A 20,784-nucleotide genomic window follows, 5' to 3' on the forward strand; every position below is an offset into this window, starting at 1 on the left:
AAACTACCTGTCAGTGATACTTGACATTAGCTACCACTCTTTAATATAATAGTTTTAAAAGACTTAAATGTTTATCTTATTTATTTGAAGGAGTTACAGTGAGAGGGGAGACAGATGGAGAGAAACAAAGAAATATTCAGTTCTCAAGTGGCTGTAGCAGCTGTACTTGGGCCAAGCTCAAGTTAGGAGCCAGAAGCTTCATCCTTCTCCTGCGTGAGTGACGAGCCCAAGCTGGACCGTCTCCTGCTGCTTTCCCAAGTGTATTAGCAAGGAGCTGAAATTGGAACAGCTATTTGTGCCGGCATTGCAGGCAACAGCTTGATTTCGTTGTGCCAAATGCTAGCCCCTCTTTTTGATGACTTTCCATTCTTACAGTTAATTTTTATTTTCTTGACCTCCTATGATTCCTCAAATGTGATAGCTCCTTTTAGAATTTAGACAATCTGTCTGTGCCAGTGACTTTTAGTCGTCTTGTCACTTGAATTCGCTCCACCGTACTAAACAGTCCGTAGTCATGTTAAACTTTGCTGTATGTTATCAGGCTTAATCGTATGAGGTCACTCTTTCTGCAGGCTGAAGAAGTGCCACAAAATGGTAATTTCATAGCTATTTAACAATTTCTTCCCATTGCAGAACCTTTTGATGGAACAAATACAGCAAGAGCTGTGCATGAAAAGCAGAAGTTTGACATGATCAAGGATCAATTCTTAAAGGTATCAGTGTGTCACAGTGACTGCAGAAGTGGTAGGGCACTAGTGGGCAGCCATTGCTGATGCATAGAGGCATGTATTGCTTGAATAAGGGATGCTTTTCCTTTAGATTCCTGGCTGCTTTCCTTCAGATAGCTTTTGCTTACTTGGTAAGCTTACTTCTCCCACCAAAAAATGCGTAAAATCAAATGGACTCTTTGCCTCCATAAATTATTAGGGGATTTATTTCAGCTTTAGAAGCTGATGGCTAACTTCTGCCTTTCTTCCCTGTACCTTAAATTTACAAGGAATTAGAGGCCAGTTTATTTTTATATTCTGAAATGTTAAAACTGTGCATGTGTGCGTGTGTGCACAGTGCCATCGTAGCATACAGTCTCCACCTTCAGGCTCCGACAGTCCCGGGCAGAGCTAACGACAGGTGAGATGAGTCCCAGGAGAGAAGGCTCCGAGGACTGTGAAGACCACGTAGAGCTTTTCATTGTCTAGATGTACAGGGGGACGTGTCATTGATACCTAAAGGATAGGCTTCTCAGTTTGTCAACTAGAATAGAATATTTATGCTGTATAGTTTCTTTCATTTTAAGCCAAAACCTAAATAGGAATAATTTTTGTGTAACGTTAAATTAAGAACTCGGAGCATTCTGTGTTGTTGTTCTTACTGATAAGTAAACAGGTGTGCTTCATTGTACAGTCGTCCAGTCTGTTGAACAGCTTAAGTGGAAATGAAATGACAGCGATTCTCAGGACCAAGAAGAGAGCCAGGGTTTTAGTTTGTGAACAAAAATTTCAGTTTCTTCTATTTTTTTTTTTTTTGGTATAAATTCCATTCATTTTTTTCTAAAGCATAGCTAATGTGCTTTTATTATAAATTTCTTCCCTCCTTCATAAATGTTTTGAATTTGAAAAGTTAGTAAAAGATACAAAATGATCAATCAGGTAATTGAAGACTTCTCCCTTAGCCTTTGAAATCCAGATGTTTGTTTTATATGTGAATAAGTGTTAATATTGTGAGTTGCATCTGTTTGTACCTCCTGTGTGCCCATTTGTTCATTAGAGAATTGAATACAGCAATACAGTTTTACAATAGCATTTTTTCCTCTGGGGACAAAAACAATCCTTGTGCTAACCAAAAGCTTGGGAAATAACCAAAAAGAAGAAAAAGTCTGCCACAATTTTACGACCTGGAGGGGAACTGTTATAACTTTTTTTTTTCAAGTCTCCTGTTTTTTTCTGCATCTATTGGATTGTAAGAAACCTTTCTGTCTCTCTTCCAGTCATGGCACAGATTGAAAAACAAGAGAGACTTGAACAGCATCCTCCCCCTGAGACACACTGTCCTGAAGAGATGACCGGCCTTTTGTTGCTGTCACCACGGGCAGTGAAGAGCCGGGGTCCTTCCCGCGCCTCGTGGGCCTCCATGGCTCCTTTGTGCTTGTGCTTTTCATTCTCATGTTTTATTTTTTAAAGGACATACTTAAATAAAGATTGCATATTTTATTATGACATTTCCTAATAAAGCCCTTTGATTTAAAATCTATTTTTGAAAATGTTTACATTGATGCTGATTAATATTATGGCATGGATATTCAGAAGACCAGATAAAATATATTTTGGGAAATGACCTGAACAGATTACAATTTTTGATGTAACTTCAGTTTGTTGTATCACATGCTAGTACTGACAGGAAGTGTGGACCTTTGGAGAAGGTTCAGTTGGTAAGTGCTAAAGTATAACAACCTCCAGGAAGTAGCTTGTCTGAATCTGTTCTGGTAAAGTAAGGACTTGGTCTGTGAACTCAGTTACTTAAAGCAGAATGGAATCTTTTCTTCAAAGATCATGAAATCCTGGGCTTGACTTGCTAGCATGGGCTGAGGCTTCGGGCGTCCCGTATCGTTTTGTTAGTACTTCACACGCGCCGGATGTGCCCGCTCGCAAGGTGGCTTTCAGTTCAGTGCTGAGACAGCGGGTGCTGCAGCTCTGTGAGCACTCACGCCTGCGGCAGCCAGAGCAGCAGCTCCAGATAGACGTTTGACAAGATGAGTTCTCCCGTGCTTTGGGGCAGTGCAGTGTGCACTTCCGCTCCACTTCCCATTGTCCTCCTCCTGGTTCCCTTTTCCCTGCGACATGAACAACAAAATAAAGATCAAAGTGAAGGTTATATCCTATTTGTAGTCTCAGATTTTGTTTTCTGTGTACAATTATAGGATTGTAATCTAAACTGGAATTTTTAGGCAGTAAGCCACTACAAAATGTTTAGATGAAACATAACAAAATTGTTATCAATTGAGAACTTAATGTTTGTTATAAAATACCTTTTTTAGTATTACTTTTCCATAAGAAGGAAGTAGTGGTGACTGTTAAAAAAAAAAAAAGCTACAGTGTTTATTAAGGTGGTTTTTGATTTGTGTAAATATCTGTAAATTTAAATGTAAAAAGTAATCTTGAAGCCAGTTTTAACTTTTTTCAAAAGGACTGTGTACAACTTTTAGACCTACTGTAGCACACTTTGTACCTCTAATGTATTTTTTGAAGACCAAATGCTAAAATTTTGCTTTTCTCTTGACTTGTAAAAGGTGCATATTTTCATTTTCTTTTAAGTTTAAATTTTTGTATGATAAGTGGAATAAAGTTTATATATGGAAATTGTGGAAGTGTTTTTTTTTTCTGTGCACTTCTTTTGAGATGAGATGGGAAAGTGGTTATCTTGAAGTAAGCTTAATCCAGTTATTGTGTTTGATTCAATATTTAAATCTAAATAGTTTTCATTAAAAAGTCAAAATATTTAAATAATATTGTTTGATGATTTGCATAGTACTGAGAATCTTGGTCTCAAGTTCTCTTGTGGTTCAGCCACATGAGCATCCTCAATGCTTTATTTCTCTGGAGTAGTTAGGGAAGAATTTCTACAAAGGTGAAAAATTTTTTTAAGGCTGCTGATATATAGCAACTTTAATATATTTAAGCTTTTTATATTAATTATTTTTCTTAGAAATTTGTTTAAAATTTATGATGTGTTGTGCAACTTATCAGACTCTAGAGAAAGTAAATCTGGTGGTGACTGGGTAGTCAGTCTGTAAACGGTGCTGGGTCTGCCCGGTAACCCTGTGCGACTCTCGGGGGTGGTGAGAGTGGGGCATGGCCTCTACAGCAGAGCCCCTCCCGTGCTCCTGGTTTCCCAGTCTTGAGGGGGCTCACCTTTGTCACTGCTTTCTAAAAACTGTTAATGTAACAGATAGATCATGAGGTAAACAAGCTTAAACCCAGGTCTAAGTGGACTGAAGCCCAAAATTTTGCTTCTTATCACAGACTAAGTAAGTTGAGGGGTGGGCTGTTAGGTATAAGAGAATTTAAAAACCAGTTAGCATTATTATTTTCAGTCTTAAGTTATTTAATCGTGTGGTGAACACTGGATTTCCATTTCCTCTGTTGTGCTTTCTATATTATCCATGTGTTCCTAAGCCAAACATGTACATTCGTGAGAGGCCCCAACCCGTAAGGACTGCGGGCCTTGAGCTCCTGGCCCTGCTCCCCATCCAGGGTCCACTAAGGCGGATGCTCCGAAGCAGTGTTTGCTCGTCGCGCTGTTGCTGCCTCTGTGGGAGACCTAGGTTGAGGCTCAGCTTCTGGCTTTAGCGTCTTGGGCCCTCAGCAGTGTGGGGCATTTGGGAAGTGAACCAACAATTGAGGATTTCTGTCTCTGGCTTTCAAGTAAGTAAATAACGAAACGTATGGCATGCACTGAAATTCTGGATTTTGGATTGGTTTGCGTCAAGACACTCGCAAATCTTGTAGACTTAAGTTTTTAGGAGTTTGAATTAAATGCAAGGAATATAGAAGGGCTGCTATTGAATTCGGAGTATACATGCTTATTTGGGTTGTTAGTGTTGAACCAAAGCCATTCTCTTGAAGCAAGGAAGCATCTTTACCTCAGCTTGTGGACACAATCCAGTCTGGCCCTGTGATTTGTGCTAGGTATTTGGCTAGTTTGAGGTTTGTGGAGTTTGGGAATGAGTCTACCTTGAGGGGGGAAAAGAAACAAGGTACTGAGGCACCTGGTGATCCTGAAAGCTGACAGGAAGCAGGTGAATAAAAATGGAGGAACCTCAGGCGGGATGAGCGGCACGTGGGAAAGCGTGGTGGAGTCTGGGCCCTCAGACCTCTCAGTCAAGGAGCGGACAGGTGGGGCGGGCGCGGCCAGGGAGCAATGGGGGCACGTCGTGGGCTGAGGGGAGGAGGCGGAGGTTAAACGCTAGCTTCCCAGGGGCCAGGGGAACGTGGGAGCCTTTGGACCCGGGGTCAGAAGTCAGCCTCGGGCTGCTGTGAAGACCACTCCTCCAGGTGCGAGCGCTGCACTCGCGTCCCCTGAGGGAGAGGACGTCCGGCTGACTGGCGGATGGAAGCGGCCCTTGCGCGACGCGGGGGTGAGGCGGCGCACCCCGGGACCGCGGCAGTGCCTCAGTTTCTTTCCCGGCTGCGAGGGCGCGCGACGTTGCTCCCCGCCAGGGTGCTTGGGGACGAGCTCGGCCGGGCCAAACTTTGAGACAACTTCTATTTAAAGTCGCGTGCTCCCCGCCCCCCCTCACGCCAGGAACCCGAGCCGCCGGCCGGGCCGGGCCGGGCAGAGGGCACGGTAGGCGCGGCGCGGACGGCTCCGACTCCGGCTCCGGCCCCGGCCCGGCCCGGGAAGGCGCGATGGCGACCAGCGACAGCACCTATGCCGACTACGGCGTCCTCGGCTCCGACGGGGACGAGGAGGCGGCCCGCGAGCTGGCGAGCGAGGAGGAAGAGGAGCTGGAAGACGAGGAGGACGGGACGGCGGCGGAGTCGGACGAGGAGCCGGGCGCCAGGTAGCAGGCGCGGCCGGGGACGGAGGGGTGTCCGCTCGGCGAGCCCCGGGGAGTCCTTTGCGCGTGGGCGCCCGAGAAGGAGTAGTGCGGCCTCCCCTGCGCCCCGGGCACGCGCTCGCGGTCCCGCCCAAGGGCTCAGAGGGGCTGGGCGCTGGCGTCCGCCCTGGGGCAGCCCTGACGGAGCCTGCCCCTTATGCCCAAGGCCAAGGGGACTCTGGTGTGGCACAGAGCCCCTCGACTTTTTGCGTGGGGAGGATGCCTGAGTTTGCGTAACGCCCATTCTTGAATAGCTGTTTCGGTTTGGGGTCTAGTCATCAGTGGGAAGTCGGGCTCCTCTGGCAACCCCTGCCCTGCCCCTCGCCGCCGCCACCTCCGTGGAAACGCTGGAAGGAGCACACCAGGAAGCCTCGCTCCCTCCTGGGCGCTCTGCCCCTCTTCACCGGCCTGGGGTTGTTTTTGTTCCCTGGGTCTGTATCCATCCTGGATGTGTCCTCCTTGACCGCCCTATCTCAGGAGAAAAGGAGGGACTCGCGCCAGATAAAAATCGCTGCTCTCTGTGGGAACAGCTAGGGAGAAATCTGGCTGCTCCGTGCGTTCAGCAGTGTGAGGAAGGACCAAGCTTTACGGGGGAAGCCAGAAGAGAGTGAGTGGAAGTGGAACTGCCCTGATGGACTGAGGCCGCGGTGGCCACCGCGGATGGAAGGTGCATAGAGCAAAAGCAGAGAAGGCACCTGCAGGACCTGGCAGTGTGCAGGGGACGTGGGGTTCCTGGGCATCCTGAGAAGGGCACATGGGTCAGTCCCGGCCTTTGCAGCCTCCTCCCCAGGTGGAATTCGGAATCCTCTTATGCTCACTCTTATGCTCACTTTCTCACCTCCCTCCACCCCCCCCCCCCAAATTACTCACAAGAGAACTGCAATAACTCATTTACACTGAAACATGAATGACTGACAGCTCAGAGTGTTGCAGCACATTCCCTCAGATCAAGCAGTCTGGCTGGGCGCTGTGGTGGACGTCAGGGAAGGAGGCCTGAGTGACAAGGGACAGAGGCAGGGAGGGGGTCAAAGAGAGCAGGGACCATGGAGTCTTGACTTGATGCTGATCAGGATTTGAAAACAGATTGTGTTGCTAACAAGCTGGTCTGTGACCTACCTTACAGAGAACTGTTACCCTCACCCTCCTGTGTCATGGTCTCTGTTGGTGCTGGGAAGGCAGCGGTAGAGAGAAGGAGCTGCTGAGGGCTCAGGCCACAGTGCAGGCAGTGGAGAGGAGCTGGCAGCTGGGTCTGACCAGGAGCAGGCTGGCTGGAAGGTGTCCCAGGGGAACTGGGAGTCCCAGAGCCCAGCATGCTGCCAGGGTGCGGACTTGCCGGTGGTGATGGGTAAGTCTCCTCAAGGCAGCTGCCCAGAGCCGCTTGGATTTTCATCAGGTCATTTTCAGGCCATACAAAATTAGCTGAAACATTAGCCTGCTGTAGATTCACTAAGTTCTGGAGTCAGCCTGAGCCCTCCCAAGTGATTTTAAAGTGAGCCGGAGCTCAGGTGCTGGCCAGCCATGCCCTGAAGCCTCAGGTGTGCAGTTCCTTGAGTGTCTGCTGAGCAGTGGGAGGGAGCAGGGCTCTCTTCCTGTCCCCCCACAGGTGGCTGCTCCCAGCGCAGTGCTCAGTGCTTGCACGGGAGCTCGCGTTCCTACCCTACTCCCTCCCACCTCTAGCCACACGTGTGAGGAGGTGGTGGCATGGTGGATGAGGAGAGGCGCCCTTCTCTGAAAGAGCCCAAGCCTGCCCAACCTGGAACATTCACTACGTCCTTCTGCCTGGAGCAGAGACTCTTCCTTACTGTCTTGGGGACAGCAGAGTAGCTCAGCTTAGCTTCTGCTTGGAGAAGCTGTCAGAGAGAAAGGAAGGACCCCATCACTTTTGGTGACAATGGGGACATCACCTGAGTCCAAAATGTTCTCCAGCGGCTGCATCACGACATGCAACAGCCTGCACAACAGTCACGCAGGGCTTGGCCACACCACAGACGATACGGGAGTCAGGCTGAACGTGCTCAGTGTTTTTCACCATGTGGTTCAGTTGTCAACCAGGAAACACAAGAGGTCGTGAGGGAAAGTTAGTAAGCAGTAAGAAGTCACCCTTAAGATGCGCAAAGGTTCGTGGTGGCTGTTCTCGGTGATGGGGCCATGGAAGGTGAAATGCTTCACGTGTATCTGAACTTTGCAATTTTTGTGTAAGGGGAACGTAGTATGTTTTGTGATCAGAAAAACAAACAACACCTTAATTGCCAAACATTCAAGACAAAAAGTAACGTGATGGTAACCCTTTTCTTTACATGTCCACATACAATAGAGTCATCTGTGGCTCTCTGGGCTGAGGAAAAACCCTGCAATCGTGACGTGCCCCGACAGTGCCCTCTGTTGGGTCAGCGTGCTTGCTGTTGGGGATGCCGCCCAGTGCTGCAGCTCTGACCTGCAGCCTCAGAGGCGTGGGTGTGGAGCCTGTTGGCCTGTGTGTCACGGGTCACTCCTCTGTAGAATGGTAGCTACTGTAGCAGAGTGTTACAGGTGAAAATAACATGAATGTGTGTGGGCTTGCCTGGCTCTCAGCCTCTTTTCCTGGGTAGTTCTTGCACTCCCTCGGCTCAGTCCTCCCTTGCAGCAGGGGCTGCCTCCTGTCTGTCCTTCACTAGCCATTGTAGAGATCAGTTCTCATTGGAAGTCTCTGTGGCTGGGTCTGTTGACCAAGGCCTCAGCATTGCTGGGCTGCCTGCTGTTGCCATGGACCACGTAAGGTGCTGGGCTGCTTGCTGTTGCCATGGACCATGTAAGGTGCCAGGCTGCACAGATGCCTAAGGGTGCATCCTTGCCCTCCGGGTTCAGATTCCAAGGGGAGCAGCAGGCAGGCCCAATTGTGAGATTAAGGAAGAAAAGCAAAGCTGGGTTGAGTGCTATGGATGTGGGAGAAGGTTTGAGAACCCCCCTACCTGGATGGGCTGGGAAAGCTTTACTGTGGGAACAGGTTTTGTGTCACAGCAAAATGCAGTTTCTGAACGTGCACAGGGTTTTCCATGTCGCTCAAACTTCACGCAAGGTCATTTGTGAATGGTGGATGTGTAAACCCACCAGCGTTTTTGGTCCACCTCTTTCCAACCAATGCCACAGACTCAGAAATGGACATCACGGTCCAATTAGCTCCCAGACCCCAGTGTCTTAACTCAGGCTGATGTTCATTTGTTCCTTCCACCAGCAGATACTTGTTCTACTGCTTGCCATGTGCCCAACACTTCTTTGGCACAAGGTAAGGGGCTGTGAATGCAGGCCCTGACCTCCGGAAGTAGACAGATCGATACATCGACTGTGGAACCAGTCGGGTAGGCAGTGATGTGAAGACACGTGCCGTGTGGTTTGTCTGAGGAGGTGACATCTGAGCAGGAGCTGGAGGTATCCGTATTCTAGGCAAAGGTGGCAGGTACAAGGACTGAGGCAGAAGCGTATGGCTGACAGGAGGCAGGTGGTGGCAGGGCAGGCAGAGAGGCCACTGAGTGAGTTGCCAGCAGGCCAGCAGGACTGAGAGTTTTACTGAGTCACTCGAAAGCCTTGTTCCGTCTGCTGTACCCTAGGGGAGTTAAACAACAACGGACAGGTGACGACTGCGGTGTTCCTGTTGGTGACAGACATGTCCTTGCCTGTGCTACTGGTCTTGTGTTTGTTGAGTGGCTGCCATGCACTGGGCACTGCGCTGAGTGTTTTAGACTTGTGGCAACCCCCAGGCCAAGAAAGGCAAGCCGACGTGCTGCTGGCATGCTGGGTCTTTTGGCGTAGACTCGCAATGCCCACTCTTTCTGCTGTTCCCACACAGAGACCCTGCTGCCATTTTCTTTCAGATCGTTCTTGGCCAATTTTAATGTCTCCATTTTAGCATAGAGGATTTTTGTTGCAACAGGACCCAAAGCTCAGGTGTCAGTTGAATTTCACCAGTGCCCACACGGACCAGGCTATCTAAGTTGACAAAGTGGCTGGCGACCTTCATGCTGAACCAGCAGGGACGGACCTCTGGCAGGTGAAGGGGTCTGTGGAAGGTTGCTGTGGTCAGCACAGAGCACTCTGCCTCCTCGCAGCTATTTTTATGAGGTCGGCCAGTGCTGTGGTCACCTGGGTGTTTGCACAAGTGTGTTATTTGAGCCAGCCCCCTTCTGAGGTCAGTGGAAAGAGCTGGGAAGGGAGGGCACAGTGCAGGATGCCAAGGCTGAGTGGGGAGGGAGATAAAGCCAGGGCACTTGGAGCCAGACACTCCAGAGCTATTTAAGTGCTGCTGTGTGGATGTTACATGCCCTTGGTAAGCCTTTGATACAGCAGGAGCCACGGTTATTGCTTGTCCTTTAAAACAGCAGATCTGAAATGTAGGACGCACTGATGAAATTCAACAGATTTTTGTATACATGACCCGGATGTTCTGAACACAGCCATTCAGAAGTTAGAAACAAATCCTTTGTCATGCTAAGAGAACTTGAGGGGGAGAGAAAACTTGGAGAACAAGGTTTAGGCAGAGAAGAGAAGGCATGTATTTTGCTCATGAAAATTATCCTTTGTTTAATAAAAACCATCTTTGAATCAATTCAGTTTTATCTGATAGAAATGCAGGGTAAGCTACATACATAATTTTTTTTAAAGATCTATTTATTTTTATTGCAAAGTCAGATATACAGAGAGGAGGAAAGACAGAGAAGAAGGTCTTCCATCCGATGGTTCACTCCCCAAGCGACTGCAACAGCTGGGGTTGAGCCAGTCTGAAGCCAGGAGCCAGGAACCTCTTCGGGGTCTCCCATGTGGGTGCAGGGTCCCAAGGCTTTGGGCCGTCCTCGACTGCTTTCCCAGGTCATAGGCAGGGAACTGGATAGGAAGCGGGGCTGCCAGTGTTAAGACCGGCAGCCAAATGGGATCCTGGTGCTTTCAAGGTGAGGACTTTAGCTGCTACACTATCATGCTAGGTCCTACATATGTAATTTTAGCTCTTCTAGTAGCCAAGTTAAAAAAAAATAAAAGAAACAGGTGACACTAATTTTAATCATCCAATTGTTTAGCCTAAACCCAAAGTACTACCATTTCAGCATGTAATCCATGCAAACATTATCAATGAGATATTCTACATTATCTGTACTAAGTTTTTGAAATTTGGCATGTATTCAACACTGTTTACACATTGCAGTTCACCTTTTCCAGCCTCACCCCTAGTCTCCCGTAGCTAAGGGTTACCATATTGGGCAATACAGTCAGTCTAGTAATACCTAGAAAGTTGTTGGCTTCATTGGGATTCGCAGAGCACCTCTATTGGTAATGAGTTCCACTGCCAGGCCCTGTGCTGGGTGCCAGGGACATAAAGATGAGCGGTGGCATGGCTATTGCTCCAAGGAGCTTGCCAACACAGAGGTCATTGACAGGCAGTGGGAAGGGACCCTCCTGCAGTGGGAATGGGCACAGTGAGTGATACTGTAGCTGGGCAGACCCAGGCTCTAGGCTCCCATTCCTGGTTCTAGCTCTGGCACTGCTCGTGGCTGCTCTGAGGTCATCCAGACCCATGCTGCACTTTTCCAGGGTTGCAATGGTTTGCTTGTTGAGCAAGAGAAGGAAGTCGGTGACAACACAATGCATGCGTGAGTGAGTGCCTGACCCTCTGACTGCTAAGGAAGCCATTTCAGCTGTCGTGTTAGATCAGGTAGGCTTTTGCTAGTTGTTGGTATTGGCTGGGGGCTGACAATGCCCAGAGTCTCTGGAAATACAGTAGCCCAGAGGGGACAGCGATAAGTACGGGAGGATTGTTCAATTACAGAGTGTGCACTCCCCATTCCGGCCTTGGGTGACATGTCAGGAAGCTTCCCTGGAGACTGGCCCTGGAGCCAGGTCATGGATAGGAGTGTCAGATTAGGCCTTGCTTTGCGTCCAGAGAAAAGCCCTCTGCTAAGACAACCGGAGCAGACAGCTCTAGAATTCCACCCCAATCTGATAAACTCCATGCTATGTGGGAGGCTTGACTGCTGCTGCCGTCAGGCGGCCCGACGCTGGGTGCCCAAGTCCTGGCTCTGAGCTGTGACCTGAAGAAAACCCACATGTGTGCTGGAAGTTTGCAGCCACTGCTGTATACCATCAGTGCAGGCGGTTTGTATTTGTCAACTTAAGAACAAACCTGCACCTCCGACCAGCTGCCAACATTTGAAATTGGGGCATATGTTGTGGTGCATCTGGATTAGCTACCACCTGTGGTGCTAGCAACCTGTAGGAGTGCTGGTTTGACTCCTAGCTGCTCTACTTCCCATCCAGTTCCCTGCTAGTGTGCTTAGTTAGGAAAACAGTGGAAGTTAGCCTGTTTGGGCCCCTGCTACCCATGTGGGAAACCCAGATGGACTTCCAGGCTCCTGACTGCAACTTGCTCAGTTCTAGCCATGACAACCATTTGGGTAGTAAGCCAGTGCATGGAAGATCAGTCTGTCTCTCCAGCTCTCTGTGTCTCTGCCTCTCAAACAAATAAAAATAGCTAAGTAAGGTAAATATTTTTTAAATAGGTGAAGTTCCTTATCTTTAGGGTTGAGCTCTGGGGAGGGTAGGCAGAGCTGTCATGGCTTCCTCGTGTCCCCTGGGATTCGTGTGCCAATAGGGCATTGTTTGGGGATAGCATAGTCCTGACGGGTGGACTGATGTCACTATTGGGGGACCGGGCTCATCCATGCCAGTCCTCTTGCTCACCTTCTGCTGTGTTAGGACCTAGCAGGGAGAGCCTCAACAAGCTGTAACCCCCAGAGCTGAGGCAGGACATGGTGCCTGCCTGTGCGGCACAGCTCGGTCATAGCACAAGCACTTCAGTGACACAAATGCAACTGTGAAATAAATGAATCCCCAGTGGGAAATAGGGGGGAGGGCCCACTCAGACTCCGACCCTTAAAGACACAGTCCCTGAAGCTTCCTTGATCCTTCTCCTGGGATTCCCTCTGCCTTGAACACACAGCCTCCTTGTCTGTCCTGTGAAGGGAGCCTGGCGGGAGAGCCAGGCAGCGGGGGACACAGCCCAGCAGGGGCCTTGAGCTGTTCATTCCTACACTTGATCTTAGCCAAAAGGCCGAGAAGCGATAGAGCTGTTCATTGCTGATGTGTGACCTGAGACTTGACGGAATCAGGGTGAGCAGCATTTTCTGGAGACACACTGAATCTATTCTGGGTGCCACCACTTGTGATTCCGAGATATTTTCATGAGAAGAGGAAATGGAGGCCTAGCAGTATGGAGTAGTTGGCTTACTTTCACACAATCTCCTCACAAACCCCCTACCCTAGGCCTAACGGAGAGGCCGGTGCTGGAGTGCTCCCTGGTTCTAAAGGACTGGCCAGTGCTGGAGTGCTCCCTTGGCCTAAAGGAGCGGCCGGTGCTGGAGTGCTCCCTGGTTCTAAAGGACTGGCCAGTGCTGGAGTCTCCCTAGTTCTAAAGGACTGGCCAGTGCTGGAGTGCTCCCTTGGCCTAAAGGAGTGGCCGGTGCTGGAGTGCTCCCTGGTTCAGTGCTTGCCTCAAGAGTTTATCTGTCCATATGTAGTGTGATACTGTGCACTGGTCTAATCTTTAGCTAACTGATGTTTTGAGCATTTACTCCCTTTAAGTTATGCTTCCAGTCTCCTTTGAACATTTTCCCAGCCCTGCACCTGGAAGACCCAGGAAGTTGACGTGAGCTGACACCTTAGCTGTGTTAGGTTTCTGCGTGTGTACTAAGAGGAGTACATCTCAGGTTTAAAAATAGCTAGATAGGCCAGTGCAAGCCCTTTTCAGAAGGTCAAAGATAGCAGCCCCAAAATAACTCTCCTGCCTGCACTACGGGATCCTGGGGAAAGCTTTCAGCAAGTGCTCACTCTGATGGCAGCATGGTCAGCTCGCTCCTTAAAAGGCAGAGCTGTGTGAACCTGGAGGTGGGGAGCTCTGTAGCCATTTTTAGATGAGGGCTCAGAGAACAAGGCATTGGTCTTTGATTTCTGAGGCTTCTAAGAAGGGCTTAGAGAGAAATTCCATTAGGCTGGTACTGTGGTGTTTCAGTCTAACTGCAGTGCCAGTATCCCTTAAAGTTGCAGGTTCGCGTTCCAGCTGCTCCAGTTTTGATCCAGCTCTCTGCCTGTGGCCTGGGAAAACAGTAGAGGATGGCCTGCACCCATGTGGGAAACCCTAGAAAAAGCTCCTGGCTCCTGGCTTTAGCCAAGAACAGCCCCAGGTTTTGTGGTCATTTGGGGAGTGAACCTGTGGTTGGAAGATTTTTACTTTGTCTCTCTGTAATACTGCTTTTCAAACAAATAAACAACGAATCTTAAAAATTAAAAAGAGAGAGAGAAGTTCATCTTCAGCCAGCCCCATGTTGGCATTAGCCAGGTTTGCAGCACGTTAGAAAGTTCTGGAGCCCGTCTTCACTCTGCTGCTCCTTACTGGGGCAGGAGTACCCTTTAGCTTCCCCAGTGGCGTTCAAGGCCTCCCTGAGCCGATTTCTGCCCACCTCTCTTTGCTCTCGGCCTTCTTTAAGGTCATGCTGGCTTCCTGCAGGCAGGCCTCCGGGCTTGCTGTTTGTTTTCTTTTTTTCCTCCTTGGGAAGCTCACTCCACACACTCACCCTTCAGCTTTCTGTGCCAATGTGTTTTCTGAGAGATCTTTCTCAAGTAGCCTGCTTGCGGGCTTGGGTCACCGCCTTTGCCTCATTCGCCTTTCCTCATGGCCCTTGGTAGTGCCAGTCACAGCCAGAAGCCGGAGTCTGTGTCACCCTGGACACACCATGAATGCCCAGCTTCTGTCTCTCCTGCTGAGAAATCTGCCAACAGTGACTTTCTTCTGACACGTCTTGCAGAGTCCCATTTCCCTTCTGACCTTGGCCACCATCGGGGTCTGGAGCTCCCACTGTGAGGGGGTCATGCTCAGCACTCTTTTCTTCTTTCACCATTTGGAGTCTCATGGACGCCGGTGTCCCCAGTACTGGAACCCAAGGCTGACTGGCTGTCCTGCCTCCCCACCCGCACACCCCCCCACTGCAGATGCTTTCTGCTCCATTGCACTGTGAGTCCACACTTAAAGGGAGGCGTGTGCTGCCCTGGCAGCAGGCTCCCAGCTCCCATCCACGTGCTGCTGACCAGGTGGTCCTGTTCTATCTCAGCTGGACCTCAGGGGTCAGTGTGCCCTGTTTCCTTTGCATCTCCCTGGACCCTGCTAAGAACGGGACATGGCCATCCTCCTGGAGCACACTGCTGACCGCAGCCTCTGAGAGATGCTGATGCTGCCACCTGCCTTACAGGTGTGTGTAAGTGAGAATGTGAACAGGCTACAGCATTATATGTTCCAGCTGAGAGTGAGACCTGGGTGTGTGTCATCCCCGCCATGCCACCTCCTCAAGCAGTCCCCAGCCCCTGCTCCTCACCCATGCATAGGTAACTGGATTTTGGCTTTACATGAAAACTAGAATGAGTGCCAAGCTGGCCTGCACCTGTGTCCCTGCTGCCTTCCCTCCTTTTGCCTTGGTTTGATTTGTCAGAGTGTGTGAACATGTTCTGAGTATACTTCAGGGTCACATTAAGGCACGTGGGTCCCAAAGCTTTACTTGACACCTGTCAGCTGAGTGCCAGAGCGGGCCCAGGGACATTGTACCTGCAGCCACGGCATCAGGTGGGTGGAGCAATCGACTTCATGCAGGGTTCTGGCTGGCAGGATTTCATTTTACGCTTGTGTGCTGATCAAGCATGTAACTTGTCCTTGGGATACATGTATGAGTGAGTCAACACTCACAGATGCTAACTGAATAAAGAATAGGTGGTAGGAAGAGTAATTATAAGTGCATCCATTTTCCTTAGTTACACAAGGTCATCATCGTTCAATGGGATGTCTTCTGCCTTAATCACATCGTTATTAGTTAAAGTGGCTTTTTAGATCTTCAGTGTTCGGGCTGCGCAGCATTAACACTGGGACGGAAGCAGGCAAGAGCAAGCGTGTGGCCAGTTTGTTACCTGCCATGGACATGTGCAACAGTTTACACACCCAGACACAGCTGCGGAGTGAGTGCACGCTGGCCTCCCTGTAGAACTGGAAGAGAGTTGTTTTGCCAGGCTCCCACCGTGGGGCAGTGAGGAGACACCTAGGGGCGCGGGCGAGGTGCGTCCTTGCTCCCGTCGTCACCACTTCCCACCCACCCTTAACACCACCTCACAGGTGATGAGGCCAACACTGGGAGTGTCAGGGACAGCGCAGCTGGCAAGGCAGAGAGCCAGGAATGAGACCCGCGTGTCTATGTGGTGACAAAAGCTGCTCCTCACACCAGTGTGTGCTGTCTGCATCCCCCAGCCTCATGTTGTGGGATGTGCTGAGATAATGAGAGCTGCTTTTTACTTAAGAGACCTAGTGTTAAGTGGGAGACACGGTGCACTTGCCAGTTAGCATATTACCAAGTGTGGTGACAGATCCCATGCCTGTCATGTAAGTGTGCTTCACAGAGCAGTGTGCTCAGCCGGGGCCACATCCGTGACTCCCGGGTCAGGGCGCACGTGGCACCGCTGAGAGGGGATCCGCGTGTGGGTGAGAAGGAAGCTGTGCATACAGGGCAGGTGCAAATGTCGACCAAGGGACAAAACTCCCACTCTGTGAAACTGCCTGAGCAGCATTGCCTTGGAGCTGAAGAGCTACAGTAACAGCACAGATATGCAGCAGGATGTATCTGTGAGGATGCCTGCTGCAGCACCTATTAGAGCAAGGTCCAGCGCAAGGGTAAAGTGTGATGTCATGTTCTGGCTGCTTCAGTTCTCCAAGCGTGGTTCCTGTTCAAGAGCAGCCGAAGGTCAGGTCAGCCTCAGAGTAACTCCAAGACATGTATGTGTGTTCCATTTTAAAAATACGTATTTATTTGTTTTTATTGGGAAGGCAGAGTTACAGAGAGAAGGAGACAGAAAAATCTTCTATCCACTGGTTCACCCTGCAAGTGGCCACAAGGGCTGGGGCTGAGCTGCTTTCCCAGACCGCAAGCAGGGAGCTGGAGGGAAAGTGGGGCAGCCGGGACACGTACCCGCACCCTCACGGGAATCCAGCATGTGCAAGTTGAGGATTTAGCCTTTGAGCCACTGTGTCGGGCCCAGTGTGTTCCATTTTTGTCCTCTCAAAAGTGTATGAAGTACGAAAAATTCATTTTTTCCCTCAGATTACATGCAGCAACTGATCTTTAAAAACTGCCACAATTCCAATTTCGGTGTAGTATAAAGAATAAAATCCACAATTATCTGAAAATTACTCCACCCTTTCCTAAATACATGTCTGTGTGAGGCTATGCATTTTAAAATATACTTCCACTATCAAACTTACATGCATTTTGAATGCCAGAGTAGCTGTAAGAATTCAACTGTTTTCTGTGAAGCAAAGCATTGCAAAGATTTGCCTGAAAGGGAAACAGTGTCGCTTTCCTCGGTCAGTGCTATTATTTCTGTGTTTCTGAGGATGAGTCACTTCCTGTATATTATTGACATTACAGCTGTTAGATGAAATAATAAAAGTTTTGGAACTCATGTTTTTATTGCTACTACTGTAGCTACAAATCAGCACAACCCACACAAATGAGAGTTTTCTAAAATCTTCACTGATTTTTAAGAATATAAAATGTTTGGAAACCCAACCATTTGAGAACAGCATAGAAAGTAATGAAAGTATGCCTTTAAATAAACATGTTACAAAACACATATATGTGTGGGGAGAAACAGAAAGTCGTTCTCAGGGCAGGCCGAGTGTGAACAAGGCAGTTTGGCAGAGGAGGCTGTCCAGTGGCTCCGGTGTTGCTCACTTTGTGTGTGTGTGTGTATGCAAGTGTTTTTTCGTTTTTCTGTATGTCTTACAGTGAAATTCATATTTGATAATTAGGTAAAAGGTCTTTATTTTTAAAGACAGGGTATGGAAATCTTTTCCACCAGTTCAATGGAGGAATGGCAAAAAGAAGGAAGTGTCCTGTATTTTAAAAATACTTCACTGGAGCAAGTGCATACAATTTTTTTTTAAGATTTATTTTATTTTTATTGGAAAGGTGGATATACAGAGAGGAGAGACAGAGAGGAAGATCTTCCGTTCGATGATTCATTCCCCAAGTGAGCGCAACGGCTGATACCATGCCGATCCAAAGCCAGGATCCTCTTCCAGGTCTCCCACACAGATGCAGGGTCCCAAAGCTTTGGGCCGTCCTCGACTGCTTTCCCGGGCGACAGGCAGGGAGCTGGATGGGAAGCGGGGCTGCCGGGATTAGAACCGGCACCCATATGGAATCCCGGGCGTGCAAGGCGAGGACCTTAACCACTTGCGCCACCGTGCTGGGCCCCATACAACTGTTTTCTTAGCTGAGTTTTTCTGTCTCTTGTTGACTGAGAGGGTAAGATGAGAAATTCGTGTGAGCTCTTGGAGCAGTCAGGAGCTCTCCGTGCTTCAGAGTCGTGTACACATGGCTGGGGGATGCAGAGTGTCAGAGTCCCGTCAGTCAGCCCAGCACAGTCCTGCGTGACCGAGTCTGACTAGCGGCCCTGGGCTCTGGCTTCCGCCTATGAGATGGCCAGAGCAGGCCACCGGCAGCGATGTCTTCTAATCTCTGCATTTTCTTTTTTTTTCCTTTTATTTGCTTGCTTTTATGCTCCGCACTTATTGATGTATTGTTTTAATATTGTTTATGTAGTTGAGATGGATGGATGCGCCTATGAGCCTCTGATTAGGATGGGGAGGGTCAGGTGTGGAAGAAGGTGATGGGACAAATGTTTCAGTTTTTTCTTTTCTCTTGTGTTCACAGAGGGAAGGGGGCGCTCTTTGCCGGTCTAACAACATCAGCACCTGGGCATGGGAGGGTGCAGTTGATGATGCCTTAGAAACCCCAATATGGAGAGGAGTGTTCTAAGGGTGTTACTTGAGTGGTCCTGATAGTTTTGACATGTTGTTAGTTTTCTTTGTTCCAGAGTTGAGAAAGTTTTTCTAAGATCTGCTGGTTGACAAAATCCACCCTACTGCATCCACAGACCCAGGAACATGCTGCAAACCTTGGCCAAAATTGTCCAACCTGTTCTACTGACCTATAAGTCATCATGTTCCCTATGTACATCTGAACATATTGTCCATTGCACAGACATCAGCAACCAAGGAGGGCCAGTCCCGATACACTGGCGTTGGTTTAGGTAAAAGGTTTCTTGTTTTTCCCTTGACATCTGGGTCTGATGTTGGGACCACAGGCCAGGACTTCTGGAAATTTCTCACCTGCGAGCTGCTCCTCTGCTTTCAACCTGGCAGGAAGCAGGTGTCCCTGCTCTCCACCCAGCTGTGCTGCAGTCACAGGAAGAGGTGGATTTGGGCATGAAACCACAAGGCTTTTTCAACTCAAGAGTCTTAGTGACTTAATTTTCAGTACGTTACTGGTCTGTTTTTGAGGTAAGGTAAAAGTGAAGGTGAAAATGCACTTGTGAAGAGTGGCCGTGGCCTGTCAGGGAGATGTGGCTCTGTGTATGTATACAATTTAATGACATTCATCTCTCGAGCACTGACTTACATTAACACAGCACACACATGCCATACACACAGACAAAAGGTGGAATGTCAGTTTAACACTTGGGTATATGATGTCAACAGTAAACAACATCCAGAGGGCATCAGTTCCCTCCCCAGAATGCAAATATAAATTAGATCATGTAAACTTAAATAAGGATTTATTGGGGGAAACTCATAAATGACAAAAATAATGGCACAGAGCTAATTATTGAAGCTGTCATTTCATGAGGAGTTAGGCTTGTTTCCAACACGCATTGGACTGCTGTAGGCGGGGGAAGAACCTGAGGAGGACTCTGATGCCTACATGAGTCTTTGTTGGGCATGAAAGCAAAAAAGAAGGTTGAGAAATTTGGCAGAGAATGGAGGAGATAAGAAAAATTCTAGAAGTAAAAAATAAATGAGCAAAAAGTAAACAATTGATGATTATAGTAAACACTGTAGATGTGGTTGAAGATATAGTTAGTGTAATGGATGATGCCCTCGAAGAAACGCCCAAATGAAGAGCAAGCGGGAAATACTGAAGAGTTTTAGTTTATGAAAAACTGGAGCCTCAGCACAAAGGGGAGGCAAGGGCCAGCAGCAATGTTGGAATGGATTAGGATGGAATTTCTCAAAAATGATGAAAGACATTGCTGTACAGGTTCAAGTAATCATGCAATTTCAAGCAGGATTTCCAAGCTTATGAGACTTACTTCTTAACACTGAAGGTAAAACCAAATCCTAAAAATAGTATGAACTGGTTGGGGAAAAGTTTAGATTACTTTAAAAAGAAAAAAAAAAGCACTTAAGAAAAAAAAAAAAACCCAGTTTATCAGCAGAAGCTATGGATGATACAAGGCAATGGAATACTAATTTTAAAGAGCTGAGTGAAAAACATCTTCCAGTTTACGATTTTATACCCTATAAAGTTATTCTTTAAGAAGAAAAATATAAAGAGACTTCCTGAAAAATTAGGATTTCTCATCAAGAGATTCAAACAAAAGGAAATGCTGAAAGGAATTCCTCAAGGAGGGGGGAGATGATCTCTGATGGCTTCCCCGGGATTCCAGGAGTGAAACACAACACAAAGTTGAGTGTCTGGGGGCTGGTGTTGTGGGCACAGCAGGTGAAGCCACCATGGGAATCCCAGTGGGCGTGCCCTTCAGTCTCTGCCTGCTGTGAGTCCAGTCCAGCCTCTGGTAGCACTTCCAGGCAGGCAGCAGATGAGGGTCCAGCTGTTTGGGGCCCAGCCCCCCATGGGAGACCCAGATGTAGTACCTTTCTCCTGGCTTTGGCCTGGCCCATCCCTGGCTGTTGGTGACAGTTGGAGGACTAAAACATCAGGTGGATAGAAGATTCATTCTCTATCACTTTGCCTTTCAAATAGGTGAAAATGAACTTTTTTTTAAAGTTCAGTATCTAAGTAAGAACCTTTTTAACTTAAAACTGTCTGTAGGACTTAAAAATATTTTTAGGCTAATCTATATAATTACAGTGACAAGTTAGGTAAAGTGAAAATATTCATGGTTTCTTGTATTGTCTCAGAAGAGATAAAAATACCAAGTTGTGTTAGATGTTAATGAGCCAAGGATACATATCTCTAGGGTAATTGCTAAGAGAATAGTAAAATAGAAGGCAGCAGACAAGCTAACAAATCTGGACATGGAATAATAAGAAATAAGACAAGGAAGGAAAGAAA

At 48.3% G+C, this 20,784-nt stretch overlaps 2 protein-coding genes across 4 annotated transcripts in view; both read left to right on the plus strand.

Annotated features, from left to right (window-relative positions):
- Positions 1 to 3,353, plus strand: part of TENT2 (terminal nucleotidyltransferase 2) — a 38,297-nt gene extending 34,944 nt beyond the window's left edge. For all 3 annotated transcript variants that reach the window (XM_040985967.1, XM_040985966.1, XM_040985968.1), the window contains 2 exons: positions 634 to 713; positions 1,985 to 3,353. In XM_040985967.1, coding sequence (XP_040841901.1) covers positions 634 to 713; positions 1,985 to 2,059 — 155 coding nt within the window. In that variant the 3' untranslated portion in view covers positions 2,060 to 3,353. The remainder of the gene's footprint in view (positions 1 to 633; positions 714 to 1,984) is intronic.
- Positions 3,354 to 5,402: 2,049 nt separating this feature from the next.
- Positions 5,403 to 20,784, plus strand: part of CMYA5 (cardiomyopathy associated 5) — a 59,636-nt gene continuing 44,254 nt past the window's right edge. Inside the window, exon 1 of the mRNA XM_040985857.1 lies at positions 5,403 to 5,557. Coding sequence (XP_040841791.1) covers positions 5,403 to 5,557 — 155 coding nt within the window. The remainder of the gene's footprint in view (positions 5,558 to 20,784) is intronic.

The sequence above is a fragment of the Ochotona curzoniae genome, unplaced genomic scaffold, assembly GCF_017591425.1.
Source record: "Ochotona curzoniae isolate NIBS_2020 unplaced genomic scaffold, NIBS_Ocur_1.0 contig_4501, whole genome shotgun sequence".
Lineage (NCBI taxonomy): Eukaryota > Metazoa > Chordata > Mammalia > Lagomorpha > Ochotonidae > Ochotona > Ochotona curzoniae.